This window comes from Centropristis striata, chromosome 23, assembly GCF_030273125.1.
Source record: "Centropristis striata isolate RG_2023a ecotype Rhode Island chromosome 23, C.striata_1.0, whole genome shotgun sequence".
Lineage (NCBI taxonomy): Eukaryota > Metazoa > Chordata > Actinopteri > Perciformes > Serranidae > Centropristis > Centropristis striata.
In genome coordinates, this window is record NC_081539.1 from 19,558,836 (window position 1) to 19,580,080 (window position 21,245).

Genomic DNA, 21,245 nt, shown 5'->3' on the forward strand with positions numbered 1-21,245 from the left:
GAGGCGGAGGAGGAGGGGAGGTGAGGAGGGGGAAGCTGTTCATCAAAGCGCCTTTTAGAGCTCCTCTCCCGGGGACTGAGTGAGGACTGATCCGGCTGAGGCTGTGGAGTGATTGGGCCTATTCTCTCAGGCAGGGTCGTGGTGGGAGAAACGCGGCCTGGGAGAATCCAAATCACGGGCCAAATCAAGTCCAACAGCTGAGGGAAGAGGAGAAAGGAGGTGGTGATGAAAATGGGCACGGCGGAGTCAGGCATTTCTCTGGACACCTGGATTAACCTGCGAGAGGCGGGAGGAGCATTAAGGCCCAGCGCGTTGACACAATCCATCAAATCATGTAGATTTTTCTTCTCTTTTGCAGCCAATTTGCAAGAAAACAGCACATGATTGCACTGTATTCATCTTTTTTTTCTATATCAACACTCATTATCATGATCATTCATGCAATAAGAAGCCTCGTGGTCTAATCCCAAGTGCAGGCCTGCCTTGAATGAAAGAGCACACATCCAACAAGTGTGACTTTATAAATCCAGAGCTATTGCCCCGCGACAGCATTTCAATTTTCTCGCCTTTTTGCGCTGCAAAGAAAGTTGAAGCCTCGCTCCCAGCAGGTCATCCGCCTCCCGGCATTCCCCAGATATTAGGGACAAATTGGTTTGCCATTCATTAGTTATATTCACAATAAGATTAAAACTCCCCCGGACAATCTCATCAAAACCCTATAGGGCCATACAGGGAAAGAACACGCACGCTCCACTGGGCTTTGGCAAAAGAATAGGAATTTTAAAAAACATGGAGCTCACACATCGTGGATGGTTTGTGCGCGCAGGAGAAAATTGGTTTTTCTTTTTTCTGCTTTTTTGCATTATGCTCCAAGGAGCAGCTGTTTGACTTTGTGTGTGAGGCTGTGCATGTGTGTGTTAGGATAAACGATGATGCAAAAATATCTCTCCATCAGTCCCTTATCGGATCTAATTCCTGCTTGTTTTGACTAAATTGGGTGATTAACAGGTAGAAGACCTGCAGACCTGTAAAACAAGACCGCTGGAGGAATAAGAAGAGGGGGTTCACACATGCAGACAATAAAAAGAGGGGCTACATTAATCCGCAGGGTAATTTCACGCGATTTGGTCGGGCACCATGGATGGGTCAAATGGAGGAGAATAAGCATTGATTGCTGTAATGGTCCTGCTGTAGTAGTGGGATCCAATGGAGGGGTGGGAGGGGGGATTAACTCTACGAGGTGTGTGTGTGTGAAAGCCGTTTGATGAAGTGGTTTGTTACTTCATTAATGACAAAGGGGACTCGCTTCCATCGACATGGCATTACAGATGTTAAGACCAATTTAGCGCCTTTAAAGGGGTTTAAAGGAAGTTTTGTGACGGCCCCCCCAGATAAAGTGGGCGATCTAATTGAAAAGCCCTCGCCTTTGTCGCGCGTTTCACATGTTGGGGATTAAGCTCATGAATATATGGTCAGTATTTTGTCAACTCCGTTGAAGAGGATAGACGCACGCAGCGCACTGGATTATACATTTTCTCTTATTCAGGTGGAGTCTCCATCTCTGCTCTCTGCAGCGATAAATTCCTCTTTGCGAAATGTTTTCATCCTTCTCAGCAGGCTTTTTGAACATCAGACAACCTGTTACTGAAGTCGGATGTATTTATTTTACATTCCAGTACTCTATTTAGTTCATAAATAAATTAAAAGCAAATTAAAAAAAGCTAATTGATTAAGAATTTGCATCCTGCGAAATTGTTCTCCAATGTAAGACAGCAAACACATTTTCTTCATAACACCTTTTATTAATAGTTCTATAATATTCTATTTCACATTGTTTATTTTTTTCCTGGTTTAGGCCTATGTCAGTCCTAAAATAATTTGAAATAATAAAAGATAACTCATTTTACCAATGTAATTTATTCAAATTAGCATTATTTAACCAGGAAACTTACAATCACTTAATAAGAAAAAAAAAACTGTCCTTCACTCAGTTCCTCGGGGGAAAGTTTTGACATAAATAATGATCTAAAAATCCTAATAATTCATAAACACAGGTGAAATTCTACACAGGGCGACATTCATTAAACACTACACCGAGTGCAAATTATCAAAACACGGTCTCCTGAAATATACACGACCTTGTTTTGAAAATCATCCTTTTTTTTGTGGTACCATTTTTTTCTTCCTTTTTACACAATATGTACACAGTCAGATCATTAGAGTCACATCTCGGATCTCAACTTTGCTCGCGTGTCCTGGAGTCAGACTCAGCGGAAAATGCCACTGCTGTGATAATCAAAGAGGGAAGGGGCAGGTAAAATTACAGAAACGACTTCAAATAACTCCGGTTTGATTCGGATGTTTCAAACATAGCCTATATGCAGTGGTGTGGCTGAGTGTGACTGGTGGACAGGCGAGCAGTGGAGAGGAGTCAGGCTTGTAGAGAAGGCTATGGAAGGTCTATGGACAGTTTTCCTTTGGTTCTGGGGGTTGTGGGGGTGGGGGGCTCCTCCAACTCGCCTTTATTATAGACGCAGACTGGCTCAGCCCACGTCAATGCATACAGATTAAGCAGTGTTAAAGTCGAGCACTCGAGCTGTCCACATTTGAAGTAGCACAAGAATCCTTTCTAAAAGTCTGGGTTTCCCTGCGGTTCTTCAGCTTTCTCTGCGTGTGTGTGTGTGTGTGTGTGTCATGACAGATCCAAACATTTCTGTTTTTACAAGGACAAGTCCTGTTACTGAAGTAGAAATACAGTAACCTAAAAGTATCAAAGTAAAGGTACTTTATGCAGGAAAATGCCCCCTATGAGTGATACTGCTATATATTATATTATTAGGCTGTAATTTAATATTATAATTAATGATTTTGGCATGATAAAGTTGGCCAGTTGAAGCTATTTTTTTCTTCCTTTTTTATTTTTTACACGTGGGTAGTTCAATTTAATTATTAAAATTTTAGAATTTGATTTTTTTTAAAGTAACTAATAACTGACAAATTAATATGATGCTGACTAAAACATAAGATATAATCCTCTGAAATGTAGTGAAGTAGAAGTATAGAGTTGCATCAAATTAAATAATAAATTACAGCTATGTTAAATTTGTACAGAAGTATGGTAGTTGAGTAAATGTACTTTATTACTTAGTATTTTGCGGTTTGCACACCTTCAAAAGCTATATGTTAATGATATGGAGCCTCATTTAAAGTATTATATTGTAATTGTTATTTTGGGCAATAATTTCAAAAATGTTAGTTACTGGACTGTCATTTAGAAAGGTGTGTGTATGAAGTGCAGAACAATGTTACAATAGCTGTATAATTACCAGACACACACACAAACACACTTTTTTTTTCGCCAGTGCTCTTTTGAATTTGGTCGTGCTATTTTGTTGGGGAAACATGAGGTAACAGGGATGGTTGAACAAGGGGACATCAGGACATCAACCTCCGGAGGTATGGGTGGGTTTTTGGAGAAGGGGGGGCAGGGGTGTCATGGAATGGGACGTAAACCCGGGACGGGGAGGCCTAGAGCTGGTGTTGAGTGTTCAGCACACCTCCTTCCCTGCGGCTCCGGTGGGCAGGATGTTAAGCTGGGTGAGCTGAGCCGAGTGTTCCTTGGCCTTGAGGCGCAGCGCAGCGATACTGGAGGCCCTGCGGTCTGCTGCAGCTACGGAAGAAGGGGAGGAGGAAGAGGAGGAAGGGTCAGGGAGGACTGGGCCAGCGTGGGAGGGGTTCTCTACAGGAGGGGCGGGCTGACGGAGGAGAGCTGCAGCGGTGGAAGCACTGGACAAGGGACCCATACTGGAGAAGAGCCTGTTAGAAGACAGAAAAAAAGACATTGAGCATGTTTGTCAAGTTGAAATCATCCATTCCAAAACAGCACGGAAGTCTTATTTTTCAAGCAAAAACTGGCTTACGCTCCAGAGCTGTGATGACTTTATAATAGCAGTAGAAGAAGGAAATCACAGCTTGTTGATGAAGATTTTCCCCTTCCCCTCAGATGTATTTTATTTCCTCTAGTTGCCTCAGTTTGGCTGCGGTTGTCTTATACCAAAATAGCTTTACGTCATCTATTGCAAGCTGACTTCTTCTTTAAGATTAAAAGAAAACACACAAAGTTCAGTTTAATAGAGAGGATGGAGGCAAATGAGAAGCTAATTGTGGCATATGGAGTGTGCAGTGTGTCACACCTCCTCACAGCTTGTCTTGCAGGATCACACGTGTTTGGTTAATTTATTTAAGCATTTGACAGAGTGATTACACACCACTGTGAATGGTTAACAGTATAACACATTTATAATCAGACACTGAGATACACTAATGTGGTGTGACTGAGGATTATTGTAGCCATCAGTCATTAGAGTTGCATGCTGGAGTTTATTATAAGCTTTGTTGCTGCTGTGCATTTTTCTGTATATTTCAAAATTGCAGTCATTAATTGTAAAATACAGGTATAAACATGAATTGTACAGATACAGAGTGCATGGGACCTCTGTGCATGTGTGCAGCTTACCTGCCAAAAGTGGGTCCAATGAAGGCAGGGTGGCGAAACATGGCAGCAGTGCCCAGGAAAGTGCCCAGGCCGAGTGGGGTGGCCAGGGGTGGAGCAGAGCCGTTGTGGGGTGGTGGGGCCAGGCCTGGGAAGGCAGCGGCTGCAGCTGCAGCAGCTGTCCAGGCCGACTCGAGGGCAGGATGGTGGTGGGGAGGGAAGGGCCCCCCCTCCAGGTAGTGGCTGAGAGGGTGACCCGCTGCCAGGGGCCCCGGGAAGGGCAGGCCTGACGGGTGGGCCTGCACCCCAGCCTTCTCACGCTTCCTCCACTTGGCTCTGCGGTTCTGAAACCACACCTGAGGAAACAGAAGTGATGACACGGATCAATATGAGTTAGAATGAAGATTTAAAAAATCACTGGAATTCTAGAAAGTTAGATACAGATTAAAGTGACGTAAAATACAACATGAACACCTGTCTCAATGCATAAATAGGTAATTTTTGCAGCATAAAGAGGCCTTTTCTCATCTCTAAAATGAAGGAGGGGCTGCCCTGTTGGAGACAATTTCCACTTATCAATATAACTGTTGCAGGTCTCTCATGTTAGCTATAAATAATTAAAACTATAACTCCCTGTCCTGCTTACATCACAGCAATGTTTCATTATAATTAACATGACTAGACTCTATTGAATGTTGTGTCAGTGTACTCTAATAGTTGTCTAGTTCAGGTGGTGTCCAATAGGCGGAAAGTCAACGGTAATTACATCCAAGGTAAACCCTGCTGCTCACGGTCCCTTAAATCTACTTTCTGTCTAATTAAACCCCCTCTCCCTGTAGAAGGGCTTCAGGGTGGTGCTGCTGGTGGCGAGGGGAGATAATTAAGAGCGGTGTTAACAAAAGAACCAGAAAATTACCGCTGAACTGGCTCCAATAACAATTAATGCGCTTTAAATTAAATTCTTAAGAGATGTAGAACAAGTGACTTCCATTCCAAGAGAGTATTTAACTTTCCCACGCATCCACTGTTGCCCAGTTTGCACTGCAGAAGCACGGGGCTCTCACAATGAGCAAAATGTCAACATGAGGGAAGTGATTGAACGAGCTGGCTTGAGCGACAGGGACTGCACACACACTCACACACACATTATTCCCAGAGGGCTGTTTAGCATTACACAGCCCCTCGGGAATTTATGAGTTTTTATCACCTCCTGATGGCGCCCGTTAAGTGATTTGTTCACCTACGGCCCCTAAAGAGACATCTGTTGTTTTACCGTCGGCCATAACCTCCCGGAGCTCCCATCGTGTTTGAACTGTCTCTCTGGTTATGAGCCCGGGCTTTCGACATGCAAGCCACGCTTTCAGTGCAAAGGCGAAGAAGAGAGAGAGAGTGAGAGGGGAGAGGGAGGGATGGGAGAGGGGGAGCAAACACCTTTAATGGTCTCTCATTCGCTCCCAAGTGCAAAGCATCGGATCAATGCAGGTCTATTGCAATCACATAATGGGAAATCAAATAGCATTATCCCTCCCCTCTCTCTCCCCTCCTCCCCTCCCTCTCTCTCTTATTTCTACACACATCTTTTTACTCACACACACACCTCGGCCTCGCCCCCTCTCTGTCCCCTCTGATGGGAATTCAAACACCATCTCATCTCAGGAATACAGACAGTGTTTGCTCCTGCACTAAGTGAGCTTTTTATGAATCGCCAACGTCGGCTTAATTGCCACTAAAACGTCCCTCGATCGCGTGTAATAACATTCAATAACAGGAAAGACCTTCCCCGCGCAGCGGCTGGGGCCATTTAACACATTTTTACTGTAATAAATTACTGCCTCAAATTGGCCCGTAATCGCTGATCCTCAATCAGTGACGCATATCACCGGTTATTATCCAGCACTGTGTACCAGGGACATTTACAGAGGACATAAAACATTAGAGGATGCAGCTTTTTTCCACATCTATTTGATTTACAAGTCACAGGCTTCTCCTTTTTAGATAAAGAAAAACAAGAAAGCCACTTACTTGAACACGGGCCTCGGTAAGATCCAGACGCATCGCGAGCTCTTCTCTGAAAAGAATATTTTAGAAAAGAGGAAGAGAGGCAGAAAGAAGGAAAAGATTCAAGGTTACAGGCCATCGTTTTGGAAGAAACGTAGAATTGCTGTTTTGTCCCCTCCTGTTGTTCACTGTCAACAATAGACGACCGAAAATAGGCTTGATTTTTTTGTTCTCCTCCCTGGCATGGGCTGCAGGAAGACGCCATAGCCATATTCTATTTTCCCTGTCACGGATGGGTAGAAATAGGCCCTAGTGATTGTTAGATTTTCCTTAGCACAGGCCTGTCACTGTAACAACATAATGGTTGAAATAATGACATCTAAACTAGCCTGCCACAAAGCAATTGACGCTGCCTTCAGCTGCGAGATGGGCTCGCAGTGCAAATTAGACCTACAAGTCGCCTTAAAGCAAATCGATTGGAAAATATGAATAATCCCAGTGGTAAGAAAAATCGAAAAATGTAGGTTCTTGTGTAAGAAAATCTTTTAGTTGCAAGAATAAAATGCGGACGTACCAATTATCAAAATCTTAATTGAGCAGAAAATAGACCAGGAATTTTATTTATAGAGTTTATTTTGTTTTAGGCCCCACATAAAATGTATAATAATGTTTTTTTTCCGGATCATTTCTAAAAACCCGGAGAAAAGTAATATTATAATAGTTGCATTTATATTTGTGTGTGTACACTTGCCCTTGGGCTTGAGGTTGGGCCCTATTATTTTTCTTTTCCTGTCTATTCAGTATCATGTCCAGCAGGTAACCTGAACTGCAGCGGTTAATTGTTCCTCCTGAGAATAACAGCGCTGTCATGTATGTGAACAGGAGCGGACAGGTAACAAAACGTCCCCAGTGTTAGCACTTACAGGCCTATTGTGTTCACTCATGCAGGGCACGGGTTTGGTGTTGGAGCATTTTAAGAGCTGTCACAGTTTCCAATTTAAGACGTGTCGGATTACTGGATATGTTTTTGAATTTTTTTTTAATTTAAAATTAAATGCATTTAAATATCAACTTCACCCATGTAATTATTAGAGAATACGTTGAATGTGTTGTCTTTTTTCGTTTCTTGGATTTTATTTGAAACATAATAACATTGATAATAATAATAATAATAATAATAATAATAATGTAATTCTTACAAGAAACAATTATTGTTGACTAATACAATTGCAGACTCTTTATATGCATATTTTAAAAATCATTGGAATAGTTTTATCGTTTTAATTTTTAAAAACAATGCAATATTTGCTAAATATTTTTTATTATTTTTAATTTAATATAATAATAATAATAATAATAATTTAAAAAACAGTAATAATAATATTTTGAGTGAAGACAAAATTAGAATTTTACAGCACACTTTTTTAGACTTTATTTTTATTATTATTATTATTATTATTTTTTGCAATTGAAATGTATCTTACCTGGTGAACACGTCTGGGTAGTGTGTCTTCTGGAAAGCCCTCTCCAGCTCCTCCAGCTGGTAACTGGTGAAGGTAGTCCTGTATCTTCTCTGCTTCCGTTTCAGCATCCCTTCCTCCGAGTCACTGCCCGCTGACAGACACACGCTGTCCTCCCCGTCCCTCACGTCCCCATCCCCGGCGTTCAAGCTCTCCCTCTCCTCGTCCTTGGGGGACAGAGCGGCCGCGTCCCCGCAGCTCTCCTCCTCTTTCCCCGCGTCCTCCTCGAACTTCAGCGGGCCGAGCTCTACAAGCCCCAGGCTGCCGTCCTCCGAGCCCTCCCCGGGGCTCTGGTCGCCCTCTCCCCGGCTCAGCGACGCGTTTTCCCGGTAGGACTTGCTGCGGCTGATGCTCACCTGCGGCGCCTGGCTGATTTTGAGGCTGTCGCTGGCTTGCTCCAGGAGCAGCCGCTCTCTGTCCAGAGTCTCTGCGTGGTCGTGGAGGTATTTCCCCCCGGCTCCGTACAGCCGGCGGAGCTTGGGTGGCAGGTGCATGTCAGCGCTGAGAGAAAGGGGGTCTTTCGATGACCCTGGGAAGGAAGCGTGACAAATATGTAAAAATAAAGATAACTTGATGACAATGAATGAGCTATAAATAAAGCTTTACACTTTTATAGGCCTAAAAACTATTAATTTAGACTTTAACAGATAGGAAACATTTATCAGCTAGCTATTCTAATCATGAAAACGACACTATTCGCTGCAAAACGTGTGTTGACTTGCAAGCTACATTAAAAAAAACTTCTTGACGCATTAACTCCACACTCTAAGCATTAAAATAGCTAATTTTCTGCACTTTTATAGTATGCCACACAATAACCACTGTAGGCTATATTTTTAAATGTGAGCTGAAAGAAAACTTACTGTCCACCGTCTTGTCGAGCTCCCCTCTGCCGGGCAGAGCCGTCAAACTTTGCGCCCCTATCAGCCTGACCTTACAGGGGCTCCGGCGGCCCAGAATGCTGTCTATGCAGTAAGAGGAGAGCAGCGTCGGGGATTTGCTGCTCTTCCTCTCGCCCCGGTCGTGGATATCTTCCTCAAACTGACCGCTCATGTCGACGCTTCGGTTCATCTAGTTTCGGTAACGCCTGTCAGTCTCCCACTCTCTCCCTCGCTCTCTCTCTCACTCTCTCTCTCGCGGGGTCTTCTTCTTCTTCTTCTTGTCTCCTCTCAGGCCGGTGTGTCTGTTTGAACCGTTCACTCCTCCTCCCTCTCTCTCTCTCTCTCTCTCTCTCTCTCTCTCTCTCTCTCTCTCTCTCTCTCTCTCTCTCTCTCTCTCTCTCTGTCACTCCTCTGTCACTCTCTCAGCTAATGACAGACAGCGGTTTGGCTGCCTCGCGCTCAGCTCCGGTCTTGCCAGGCGCTTCTCCGCTCCGCGCGCTCACTCTGTCAGTGTAGGCTGTTACCGCGCGCCTGATTGGCTCGTGTGTGTGTATGTGGGGAGAGAGACAGCGCGGGGCTGCTTTATATATTTTACGATTAAAGTTAATTTGAGGGAAGGGCAACAAAACCCGACACGGAGTAATTTTTTCTCCGTGGAACGAACTCAGCACATAAAGTTACAAAGGCTAGGCTTTATTTTTATTTTCTAAGTTTACACATGATTAAGGATATGTCAGAGTGGCCAGAAAAAAAATCACATTTACTTCAATGAAATTATTTAATAACGCATTGACGTTTTTGATAGAGAGTGTCTATAAGCACAGGTGTTTTATAATATTAAATAAGTGCAACAATGTAGCAAAAATCAATGACTAAATAAACAAAACAATAGTTTTTTTCACGGAAAACATTATGACATGCCACAGGTGTAAACAGGCTACAAAATTAGCACCATCCACTAGCAAAACCCGCCTAAAATATACAAGTGATTGTCAGATTTATATCATTCACCAGCCAAAAACACAATGATAATAGGCATATTGAATGGCTGGTAAAAATTTCACTAGGCAATTGGCAGGTGGACCAAAAAGTTAATTTTTCCACCCTGGGTATAAATAATAAACTGATGGCTGAAATCCATTTAGCTGCTTCAGTTTCAGGGTCCTGTTATTGTGCAATTGGCTCACTGTCAAAATGTCTGTTATAAAAATGTAAAAGTAATTATAATACCAAAAATCTAGTAGTTCCCCTTTGTTATTACATTATTACAGATATATATATATATATATATATATATATATATATATATATATATATATATACAGCTATAGCTATTAATAATGCTATTATTATTTTTTAAATAAAGTTAAACTGGTGATATATTATTTTAGATATTTATTTTATATATTAAACTGATTAGAAATAAGTAATAATGATAATAACAGTAATAATAATAATAATAATAATAATAATAATAACAAAATGGTTGTAGGACACCACTATTGTAGAGTAGTGTAAATATAGATGTCTCATATGATTATTATTATAATAAACGAACCAAACAAAAATATGTAATGGGCCTGTGTTTTTGTTTTTTGGCCATTATTTTGTTGTTATCTAAATTAGGCTACTATAGCAATATAATAAATTTTATTTTTTTTATTTTCCCCTCACTCCTCCTGAATCCTTGTACCAAGAAAAGAAATCTGGCTCGCAGTTTGTGTTCAACCTCAGAGCACCTGCGATGACAGCCATGTCAGAGATAGTCACATAGAAATAGAAATATCAACATCGGTATCTAAATTTTGCCTAAGAAAAGGCATATCTATCTATCTATCTATCTATCTATCTATCTATCTATCTATCTATCTATCTATCTATCTATCTATCTATCTATCTATCTATCTATCTATCTATCTATCTATCTATCTATCTATCTATCTATCTATCTATCTATCTATCTATCTATCTATCTATCTATCTATCTATCTTTTTCTTGCTCTCCCCCTCTCTCAGATTGCCTGCTCTCTGCTGGAGTTGTGGATTGACTTAAAAAGTGAGGGTGGCGCGCCGGTGATGAGACGCCGCACGGGGAGCCGGGGTAGCACGCAGGGACTCCGCTGAGGAGAGGGGGAGAGATGGAGAGATGGATCGAGAATGTAATTTTAAATGAAAGTCTATTTAACCCGCTGTGAATGGCATGACCCTTATCCTCGCCTCAGAGCCCATCACTGTTAAAAGGATCATTTTCAGAATTCAATCCAAAAACTTCAGCAAGCTGCAATTTACTCTCTCTCATTCTCTCTCTCTTCTTCTTCTCCTTCTTCTTCTTCTTCCCCTCCGTTATGTATCTGCCCGGGCATCGCAGCAAACGAAAAATAACAATAAAATATATGTCCAGAAAATTGCACACCTTCTTCTTTTATCTATTTTTAAGCGATAGTTGTATGACCCTTTTGTGATTGAAACTGGAATAAGAGCGCCATTGATCTGTTTAGTTAAGGTGCAGTAGTAGATTTAGTGCAACTATCTTAGTTTTCTGCAATTTCTTTTATTTAACAACCTCACAAAAATAACTAACACTGATGCTATGAGGTGCACCTGCAGAAATAAATAGGAAAATGTTCTTTTGTGATTTTATGTGCAAATAAACCCTCATGTTATAATCGCATATTCTATACCATTTTGCATTTAGTAGGCCTTTGTTATTTAGACGTACACTGTCACCACAGGGATGCTGTCAGATCCAATCCATCCGCAACTTTTTGGTGTCACAAACTTCCCAGCTTGTTTATTTGCACGCAAATCAATGTAATGAGTGTAATAACAATATAAAATGTTATGCCTTTCCTGCGCGGTCACAAACAGACGTGCGTAATACAGACGGGTATTTAGAGTCGCTCTGTAATTTGGGGGCCACAATTTGATTCATTTATCCGCACACTGTTATTAACCCTGTGGAAAAAGAGATGTCAGCCGCCATTTCAGCCAGCAGGACATCCGCGCTTTGTTTAAATGCACTAATTACGCGCATACATTAGAGGGGGACGGAATAGTCTGAGCGCAATTTTCACATTTTCAATTTTCCGTCTATTTGACGTGCAGGTGAAGAGATGGCGGAGAGAGGCCGCCTTCCGTTTCAACGCCACCTCGCCACCGCCCCCCCCTCCCCCCATATTTGCATAACATCCTAACTTGATAATATCCAGGGGAAACACCGGGTTGCATGCTTTTCTGTTAAAGCTCAGATCCTGCTGCTGTGCCACTGTGGATTAGTCCAGAGGCCTTTCTGACGCCTGCTGCCATGCACCCTGGGCATTTAATTTAAACATATTCCAGTCAGAAGGGTGATTTGTGCAATAAGCACAGGGTATGAGTGCATTTTAACAGCTCTGATCTCTTTCAGCCCAGGTCTCGTCCTCTCCAGTGAAGGCCACGGAAGTGACACTAATGAGGTCCAACATTTAGGACCAGCAGACTGGGCTTTGCCATACGGTCATTCAGCTGGCGCCATCTCCTGGACGGAATAGCAAACTGCTCCAACAGGTAAGACCCAGTTATAATGTAGAAACAAATAATGTGGAAAAACTCACTTATTTTGCTTCTATTTTGTAAAATCCAAAAATAGAGAATAATTAATTAATTTAAAGTTACACCCATAAAGAGCCATGCTTTTATTTTGATATCAGAATCCTATTGCCCCCTATGCAACACGTGTAAATATGATCCCTGACATGCACCAACTGGCTCGTGGCCTTGGTGACGACGATTCATCCTCCATCCATCCTCGCGCTCTGACATAATTGGACACTTGCTCTGCTTGAGAGGCCAAGAAGGAAAAGGAGGGAGAGAGAGAGAGAGAGGAAGAGCGTGTGTGTTGGGAGGGGTGGGAGGCTTTTAAGGCGCGCGTAAGCAAAGTTAATTAGCGGTTATTAACAGCCCGCATAATGAGAGCGAGAGGGAGTCAATTTAATGACTTTGTTAGCGCGAGTTCAGAGCGACAGGCGATGATCGAAACAACAAAGGCGAGCGCGCACGCAGCCATCATCCGTAATTTCCAGCGGTAATGCGGTCTGATCAGAAACAAAGGGTTCTAATTTCGTTCAACTGACTCGATAATTTGTCCTTATGTAAGGAAAATAATTAATGACTTAATGCTTCAACAGAAGTAGCTTTCTTTGGGCGGGTGGGGGGAATTTCGGAGGCCTCGTTTGCTCGAGAAGGTCGTAAGGAAATCAATTTCCAGGCCTATAATTATTTACATCACGAATTTAAAACGTGGACGTGTGACTTTGCTCCCGGTTAGTGTGCAGACGAGTGAGAGTATATTAGGAGAGGAGAGAAGGAGCCTCCAAATCTTCTTCCTTCAGACAAATTATGTGTGGCAACAAATGAGCCACTTGTCATAATGTAGTATTGCAGATTTTGCCATTAGAACACAAAGAAAAGCATCCAAAATGGAAAGAAAATGTTTTTAAAGGCACATATAAAGTCAGAAACAAATTTGATATTTAGGATCATTTATCAGAGCAGGTTTGGAGGTTTTGGTGACAGATACTTTGGAGCTCAGCTGAATTGATGGCCTGTACCTGGCTGTCCCCGACAATGTGCCAGGTTATCGTGGCTGCAGAATTATCCGAGGCGTGTGCGTCTTTACGCATGATTTCATCATTCCACAGATGGGTTGAGTTGGGGGGAAAGATGTGAGCGCCATTATCGATTGCGGGAACATGAGCCGCCTGTGGGCCACTCTTGGATTCATGGCAGGTGGATAGGTCACCCACACGAGAGCGGCAATTTCACGGCCCCCATTGTCTCCACTGATTACTGCTTTGATCACAGGAATCAAGAGCCCGAGACTCTCGTAAACCCACTACGGAGTCCAGGAGCTCGTGAGCTGAAGAGGTCATCATCATCATCATCATCATGGCCATCATCATCATCATCTGCCGCATCATCATCATAACCGTCATCATCATCGCTAGTTGACCATACAAACCTGGGGTGCCGTGTGTTTTCACAGCCGCGTTGCCCTTTTATTGATTGCGTGCCTTAATTTTAATTCGATTGCGCGAGTGTCAAAAATTCCGCAAGAATCATCCTAGTAATGAGATAATCAAAGTAATATATGCAAATCAGTTATGTTGCCAGCTTATCAAAACCGGAGTGCCCCCCCTCGAGTCTGAAGAAGTCCATTTATTCAGTTAGTGGCAATACCTTGCGCAAATGGCGCGATGCAAATGACAGTTGATTAGACTAAATTAAGAACCTCGTTTCTCCCTGACCTTGTCTGAGTTTTATGTAAATTCTTTTTTTCTTGCTTTAATATGATAAAAATGCTTTTTACACCCTGGCCTTTATAAATCTGAACAATATTTTCCACGAGTGAAACAATGGTCAGCCTCAAATAACTCACTGTGTCAATAGCTTGGCTGATTCTCTCTGTCTGTCTTTCTGTCTGTCTCTCACAAATCTCAGTATACCTTGACCCCGGTGCAACTCCCACAGGGACAGAAAGTGTGCCGTTCTAACTTCCTTGCTGTGGGGGAGTGTGCCTTGAAGATAGACTAGGTGTGTGTGACTCTGAGTGTGTGTCTGCATGTGTGTGTTTACACGATTATGTGTACTCATGTGTGTACCATAACATATTGTCTTAGGGGACAGAGAGAGTGCAGTTGAGACTTCCTCTCTGTGGGGTGTGTGGGGCCTGTAGATGGGAAAGGAATAAATCCAATATAGATTGCAGGGCTGCGCTGCCTCCCGCTGGGGACCCTCAGACTTGCAGGCCAGGATCGAAGTGCTTTTCTCCCCCTAAATTGGCCTGAGAGGCCGCAGGAGCAGCCAAGCTACACCCCCAACACTGGGACTGCCTACGACCTAATGATGGTGCTGGAGACAGACACACATATACACATAGATACACAGAGACAAGAGACGTGCGCGTGTCCACATACACACCGAAACTCGCACACAATCATTCCCAGATTGATATAACATCAAGTCGCACACTTGCACCAGTCAAACACACACTTGGACAAGAAAACCACACAGATATAAACACACCCTCCTCGTTCTCTGAACACACTCATTCCTTGTCCGAAGACCATTCACCTCAAGTTTTCCTCTTCACATCTCACACCACCCCTCAAAACTACCTAGCTAAACTGCAGATTTAGAGGAGGCATCCTCACTACCTGTCCACACACTCCAGAGGGAGGGGTGAATGGTATAACTGGCACCACACTAAGTGTCTGGACTGATACACACCCCTGCCCTTTGCTTCCCCTACAAGGAAAACACTACCAGCACCCCAATGCCATTACGCTTCCTGCCAAACATCCAGCCACTGTCATTTTGGTTCTGTCCAGGGAGCTAATTCTATTTGTGATGAGGTGTCTGATGTGTTGCTGGGTCCAGTCCAGAGACAGTGTGACAGAATATCCTATAGCTGGAAATTTGTGGCTCAGTACGCCTCATTACCTGCTCACAGGGCATTTCATGTTAACTACAGCATGCCATCACATAGCTCATCTCTCCGGAGGGTAACAGGTTGCAGAGGTGAATACCAATATATAGACCCATGCATACATATTCACAACTCAGTCCTATTTATGGACTGACAGCTGGAATTGCTTGGTGTTTTTTTTTGGATGCTTACATGTTGGGAATACCATATTATTGCAGTGACCATAGCTTAAGATCACCATTTCAAGATAGTACTGCTTCTTCTCACATTTATGTACCAGAAAGACACTTGCATTATTAACATTTTAAAACAATTTCACAAACAATTTGGGCCCCAAAAAAGCCTCTGAGCAACATAGTTTTCAAGTCAAGGTTGTCCAAGACTCGCCAGCATATAAATAAAACCATGAATATATACTTTAAAAATACAGTATCTGCACAAAAAATAGTGTTATTTTGTTTAGTTTATTTTTTTCCCTATATTCTTTGTGATTACAAAATAGCCACATCAAATCACATGAAGTAATCCGCTACTGTTAGGTTCAAACGTTGACATAGTGGCAACCGCTACTCTGCTAATAAGCCAGTTGGCTCAAGGAGGAATTTAGTTTTTATTCTTCATCATTGACTGACTCATTTAGTTATGAGAAATGACTAACCAATAACCAAGAACATGATTCATCAAAATGCAGTTACTGCAGGATGTTTTATTTTTTTTATTTATTTTTAGCTCTGTTTTGTATTTACTGCAAATTAAAATCACCCTACAGACACATTTAAAATTATGTTAAAGTTACTCTACAATAATTATTATTTTGTTTAACCTGGGTTTTACACATAGAAAGTAACATTTTTGAAAAGAGGCAGGAAACACATCTTCTCATTCTCCCTCATTGAGAAATTTTGTATCTGGCTTCTGCCAGAGTGCTGCTCGCAATAGGTTGACCAGTGACAGAGCAAAGTGCACCAAAATGGCTTCTGCTCTGTTTCTGTGAAACATTGGAGAAATTCAGCCATACATGTGTGAGCCTCCACACTCAGATGAGGAGTCTGTTGTGCACCAAAATCAGCGACTAGTAGAGATATCAGAATGGTAAAGTGTAGTCAGCGTCTTTTAGCTTGTTTATGTTTATTGGCTTGTAGCTGGAAGTGGCTGACACAGGGTTAGCAGTTGTGAAACATACAATTATATCTGCTACTATTTTATAGTATATTTTTGCTTTCTGTACTGACAAGTCTGCTCTGCACTGGAGCTTTCAGGTTCCTTTTTTACGGCTTTTGCCTATAAGAGGGTGACTGGCTTTTGAAGTTGATCCAGCTTGTCCGGGTTTGAATATCAGATTTTAAGGGGGGCACAGATATCTCCCCCACCTCTTGTGACAAACTTTGCCCAGATACAACCCAGAATAGTCAAGGTCAAACATTTTAGGGGAAATAAATATAAGAAAAATGCATTTTATGTGTGGAAGGATTCTTTGAAAAAAGCTGTTGTACAAAGATTAGACATTTCTATGATGATTTGTGAACATGTTTTCCTTTCACATCTCTTTTCCCTCTCTTTAACCGGCTAACGTAGAAGACCCATTGGAAGGGGACAAATCCCAACATCGCCTCCTCCGCTCGTCTCCTTCCCTGCCCACTCCGACTTATCATTTCTGTACCATCTTATGTCTTTCTCTCCTTCTTTCTGTCTTCTCTGCTATTTTCCACTTTATATTTTCTCCCGTTCATGTCCGTCACGCCTCTCTTGTCTCTTGACGCTGATACACCTTTCACCTTGTTGTCTTCAATTCTCAGCTTGTATCTCTGCCTTGGTACATTACATTATTTTTTTCCTTATATCTGCCCTACTGTCTGTGGCTATTTTCGCTTCTTGTTTTGTTTAATAACTCATCTGTGGCTGTGTAGAAAGCAGCAACTCTTTTGGAGAATGCTTTTTGTGTGTACAGTATATGCTGCTGCAATAATTCTGCACAAATGCAAACTAAAAACTGTGAATGCAAAGACAAACACATGCAATGCATAAACATTAGTCACAAACAGATACGCAACAAAATCCTTTTGACATCAATAATTGGTAAATCCTCTGATTAACTTGTAAGAATTGTCCTTAGAGTGCTTAAGTAATTGTGTTTGTGTGTGTCCTTTTTTATTGCATGCACCCCCCTCTCTTTAAAGCACATCTTTATAACCAAGCAATTCCAAAGCAATTTTCTCTGTGGGAGGAGAGTGTAATTTTCTATTCTGTGACACTGTGATGTGTAAGAAACTGGGAGCTGGCGCTAAAAGGCGTCTGTAGCGTGTGTCTTGGTGTGGGTGTGAGCCGCTTTAATGGCCAACGCGGGGCGGGTGGCGGCGGTGGTGAGCGGGTGCATGTCAGGAAGGCCATCATTTAATGACTCCCAAATAGTGCCCTACTCGTTAGAGCTATCGTCCTGGAAACACGAGGCTGTGAACCAGGAGAGCGCCACACGCTGCAACAGTCTTTTATCTTCATATTAAACCATTTGCATAACATTACCACGATAGATAGGATTCAGGAGATACTCAACCTACTCAGGGAGAGACAGAGAGGGTATACTACATGTCCTTGCAAATCTAATCAGCGTTAAATGGAGCTGTCAAATGTGTGCGTGTGTGTGTGGTGCTGGATGGCTCATGTCAGGAGTCATTTAACATTAAGCTGCAATAGTGTGTAACAGGGCTGTAATTACAAAAATACAAGAATCCAAGCTATTTCTCGTTAGATGTGACATCCAAATACAGCAGTTAACTACTAGTGATACACAGGATGAGGCCAGCTGCTGACAATTCAGATGTCATGCTACATGTGTCCTTCACAAAGTTAAGTTTACATATTTTTACCCCCGACCATATTGAGCTATTTTCATGTCGCTGTAGCAACTGTACAGAATACAAAAGAGTTGCCAATTAAAACAAATCGCATCGCTACCATGTTTTTTTTTTTTAAATTGCTGATGTGGTTTGCAGTGATGGTTGAGATTTGTGAGATATCAGCACGCTAACAAAAGACCCATCTATACTGTATAAAGTGGTGTTTTGCCTTGCTTTGTGTCTTAAAGAGTATGTCTGACAGCCACTCTGAGAAGAATAAAGAGCAGGCGAAAGAATCTCATCACTGTAGAGAAACAAGAGCAGGAAAGTGTGTAAGCACACAGTAATTAGTTGTTGCTACTTGGTAGTGCCTGATTAATTTAATCAAAAGTACACAGTACAATGCACTGCTCAGGCTCTGTTGAAAGCATTTTTAACCACTGTAACTCTTGCTTATACTTGTTTCTTCAAATGGATTGTTCAGACTGTACAAACGTATCCATAGTCAGTGTCATGAACTGCTACAGAAGCTAAATAATGCCCTGCTTTGGACAGAGGTAGACGCCAAATGTATTCAAGCCACCTAAAAGAATCAGTTTTAGTATACGCCAGGTCAGGCGTCAGGTTAAGTTTACGTAAGGGACAAAGTAAGCTGTTTTCTATGCTCTCTTTAAAGCCACCAGACTTCATTGACAAAACAGTAATTTTACCTCACAGAACAGAGGAATTGCTGGTCTACTGCTGACTCGATCGATTAGTTTGTTTGTGTTATTGTGTGACTTCGGTGAATCCGAAATAACCCTTTACAACACCAACGTCACACAATAACACAAACTAACTAACAGATAGAGGCAGAAATAGACCAGCAACTTCTGCAAGGTAAAATTACTGTTTTTGTCAAAGAAGTCTGGTGGCTTTGAAGAGAGCTTCGATAACTGCTTCAGTTCCCCATCGGAAATTGCCGTCTGAAAGCAAGGTAAAGCGGTGAAAACATTCTAAACATAGCATACACTTGAACTGCAGTATACTGCTTAGCTTCTGTGTCATTACTCCTGCCTGCTTCTCAAAACTGAGGGTAATACACAGACTATGGATAAGTATCTCATACAACCCCACATCAAAAAATTCAAACTAACCCTTTAAGGTTTGACCATCATTTGAGTGTAGAGCCTTTTTGAGGACTAGTTCACCCAAATAATACCATAAGGAAACACATAATTTTTCAGATAACCGCAATAGCATATGACCATGTAGATTTTGAGTATTTATGTGTTTGAGATGCAATCTCTCCAAGCACAGCATCATGCGGTGCTGTATCCTATTAGTAACAGTCCACAGTCAAATCTTAGTTGTACATAGTAACTAGGGCGCTGATTCTGAAAAAGACATGTGACTTTTTCTATTTATCTATTTGATGATTTGAGCAGTACTAACAAAATTCTTCTGTATCATGATGATGTCTACTCTCTAGTACAATCCACAGATAAATGTTGGAAAAAGGTTGCATTTCTGTTAGGTTTATGCACAAAAACAACTTGGTAAATTTAGGGAAAGGGTGGGATGGTCTGGGATAAAATAAGTATCCAAGTAGTGTTAGTTAAGTTGCGTGCATAGCTTAAGCGTAAGTTAACTTAAGAGTTACTATTACGTGAACTAAAATAACTCAACATTGACTTTTGGTTTCACACAGGACATGAAATGTGTTCCCCGGGGTGACAGTGCTTTGCGTGTTTGCCCCCATCCATCCACCCCGACCTCTTCTTTGTGTGGACTTTGTCGCTCTTTTATACTCCGTCATCTGACTTCCTCCCTTGTTCCCATCGTAATCACAACGGCCTGACGCCTAACAAACGTGACTGTGGGTTGTAATAAGCAGCTTGTAGAAACTTATGGAGTGGGGGTCTCGATAAAACGAAATGAAACAATCGCCATGGCTAGACGTCACAAGGTTTGTGAGGGATACTGTGTGTGTACTTATACATCTTACATAGTGAGGGCGGACAGAATGAGGACATTTTTGGATAGTGAGGTCCTTCAAAAGGCCTGTTTGAAGGTTTAGACTTGGTTCAAAGCTTAAGGTTACAATCAGGTTTAGTGTAAGGTTCGTTGAAAGGGTTGGGGTTACCCATTTAGTTGTGATGGTCAAGGTTAGGGTAAGGTGCTCAGAAATGCATAATGTCAATGAAGGGTCTTCACAAAGAAAGAAGTACAAGGGTGTGTGTGTGTGTGTGTGTGTGTGTGAGAGAGAGAGAGAGAGAGAGAGAGAGAGAGAGAGAGATTGCTTGTTTATGCATATGGAGATAGACTATGCCAGGTGAGTGTACCATTTACCATCACGCCATTGAGTTCAGCAGGCATCTAATAACAAAGCATTTATGGCCCACTTACGCATGCATAGATATAACTGTCAGTAGGCAACAACAGTCTCCTCTCCGCCGTCTCCAGCTATTCCTGCCTCTCTTAAAACACACAGGCACCATCCGGATTGGACCCAAATACTCTAGAATTCTATCATCAGACTCGGGGATGAAATTAAAATCGCTCATTTTCTTTCTCCATACAAGGAGCAGATCAATTTCCGGAGACTGGGACGTGATATTTTCCTGCCATTGGGCTTTCTCGTCTTTGGCACAGCACCCTGACTGGCTGCCAGCGGGGGGCCCGGGCCTGACTGCACGCCTCGCCGGAGAACAGTTACTTCTGCCGCGGCGAGTTTATTTGCGCCTCGCTATGAGAATTGCCATCATTTACCCTTCCCAAACACCTCCCAAAAAGAAAAGAAATAGACAAGAGGGGAAGCGAGGCAAGACTGAGAGAGGCGAAATTGATTCTTTTTGATATATGCTGCACGGGGGACATTAGGTACCCCTCGTTTGACCATCTATTTCAAGAAATGAACCGAATACATTTTGCGTAAAGTAATGTATAGGCCTTTTGGAACCTTCTGCTGTTGTTCATATCGAGATGAATTGCTTGCTGCAGCATGCAGAGGTTAACGCGTGTATAATGCTGCTTTTGAAGCAGAGGTTTTAGAAAAGCCAATTAATTATGCAG

General features: G+C 42.2%; 1 protein-coding gene across 3 annotated transcripts; it reads right to left on the bottom strand.

Moving 5' to 3' along the window:
- Positions 1-1,781: 1,781 nt before the first annotated feature.
- Positions 1,782-9,306, bottom strand: arxa (aristaless related homeobox a). 3 transcript variants are annotated; one of them, XR_009389873.1, is made up of 6 exons: positions 8,874-9,304; positions 7,975-8,539; positions 6,515-6,560; positions 4,517-4,848; positions 3,921-4,093; positions 3,710-3,816 (listed from the first exon to the last, which is right to left on the bottom strand). XR_009389873.1 is itself a non-coding variant. In XM_059326500.1 (5 exons), the coding sequence occupies exons 1-5, from the start codon at positions 9,079-9,081 to the stop codon at positions 3,549-3,551; spliced, it is 1,419 nt and encodes a 472-aa protein (XP_059182483.1). In that variant the 5' UTR covers positions 9,082-9,306; the 3' UTR covers positions 1,782-3,548. The 3 variants fall into 3 exon arrangements, 2 of the variants coding, with proteins under 2 accessions (XP_059182483.1, XP_059182484.1); XM_059326500.1 differs by lacking the exon at positions 3,921-4,093 and having other exon boundaries at positions 1,782-3,816; positions 8,874-9,306; XM_059326501.1 differs by having other exon boundaries at positions 3,706-4,093.
- Between the last annotated feature and the right edge of the window lie 11,939 nt (positions 9,307-21,245).

Coding starts and splice junctions, on each gene's coding strand:
- arxa (XM_059326500.1), bottom strand. CDS start 9,081: ATGAACCGAAGCGTCGACATGAGCGGTCAGTTTGAGGAAGATATCCAC. Junction 4,849..6,514: donor TTACCGAGGCCCGTGTTCAA/GTAAGTGGCTTT, acceptor CTGTTTCCTCAG/GTGTGGTTTCAGAACCGCAG. Junction 3,817..4,516: donor ATTGGACCCACTTTTGGCAG/GTAAGCTGCACA, acceptor GTCTTCTAACAG/GCTCTTCTCCAGTATGGGTC.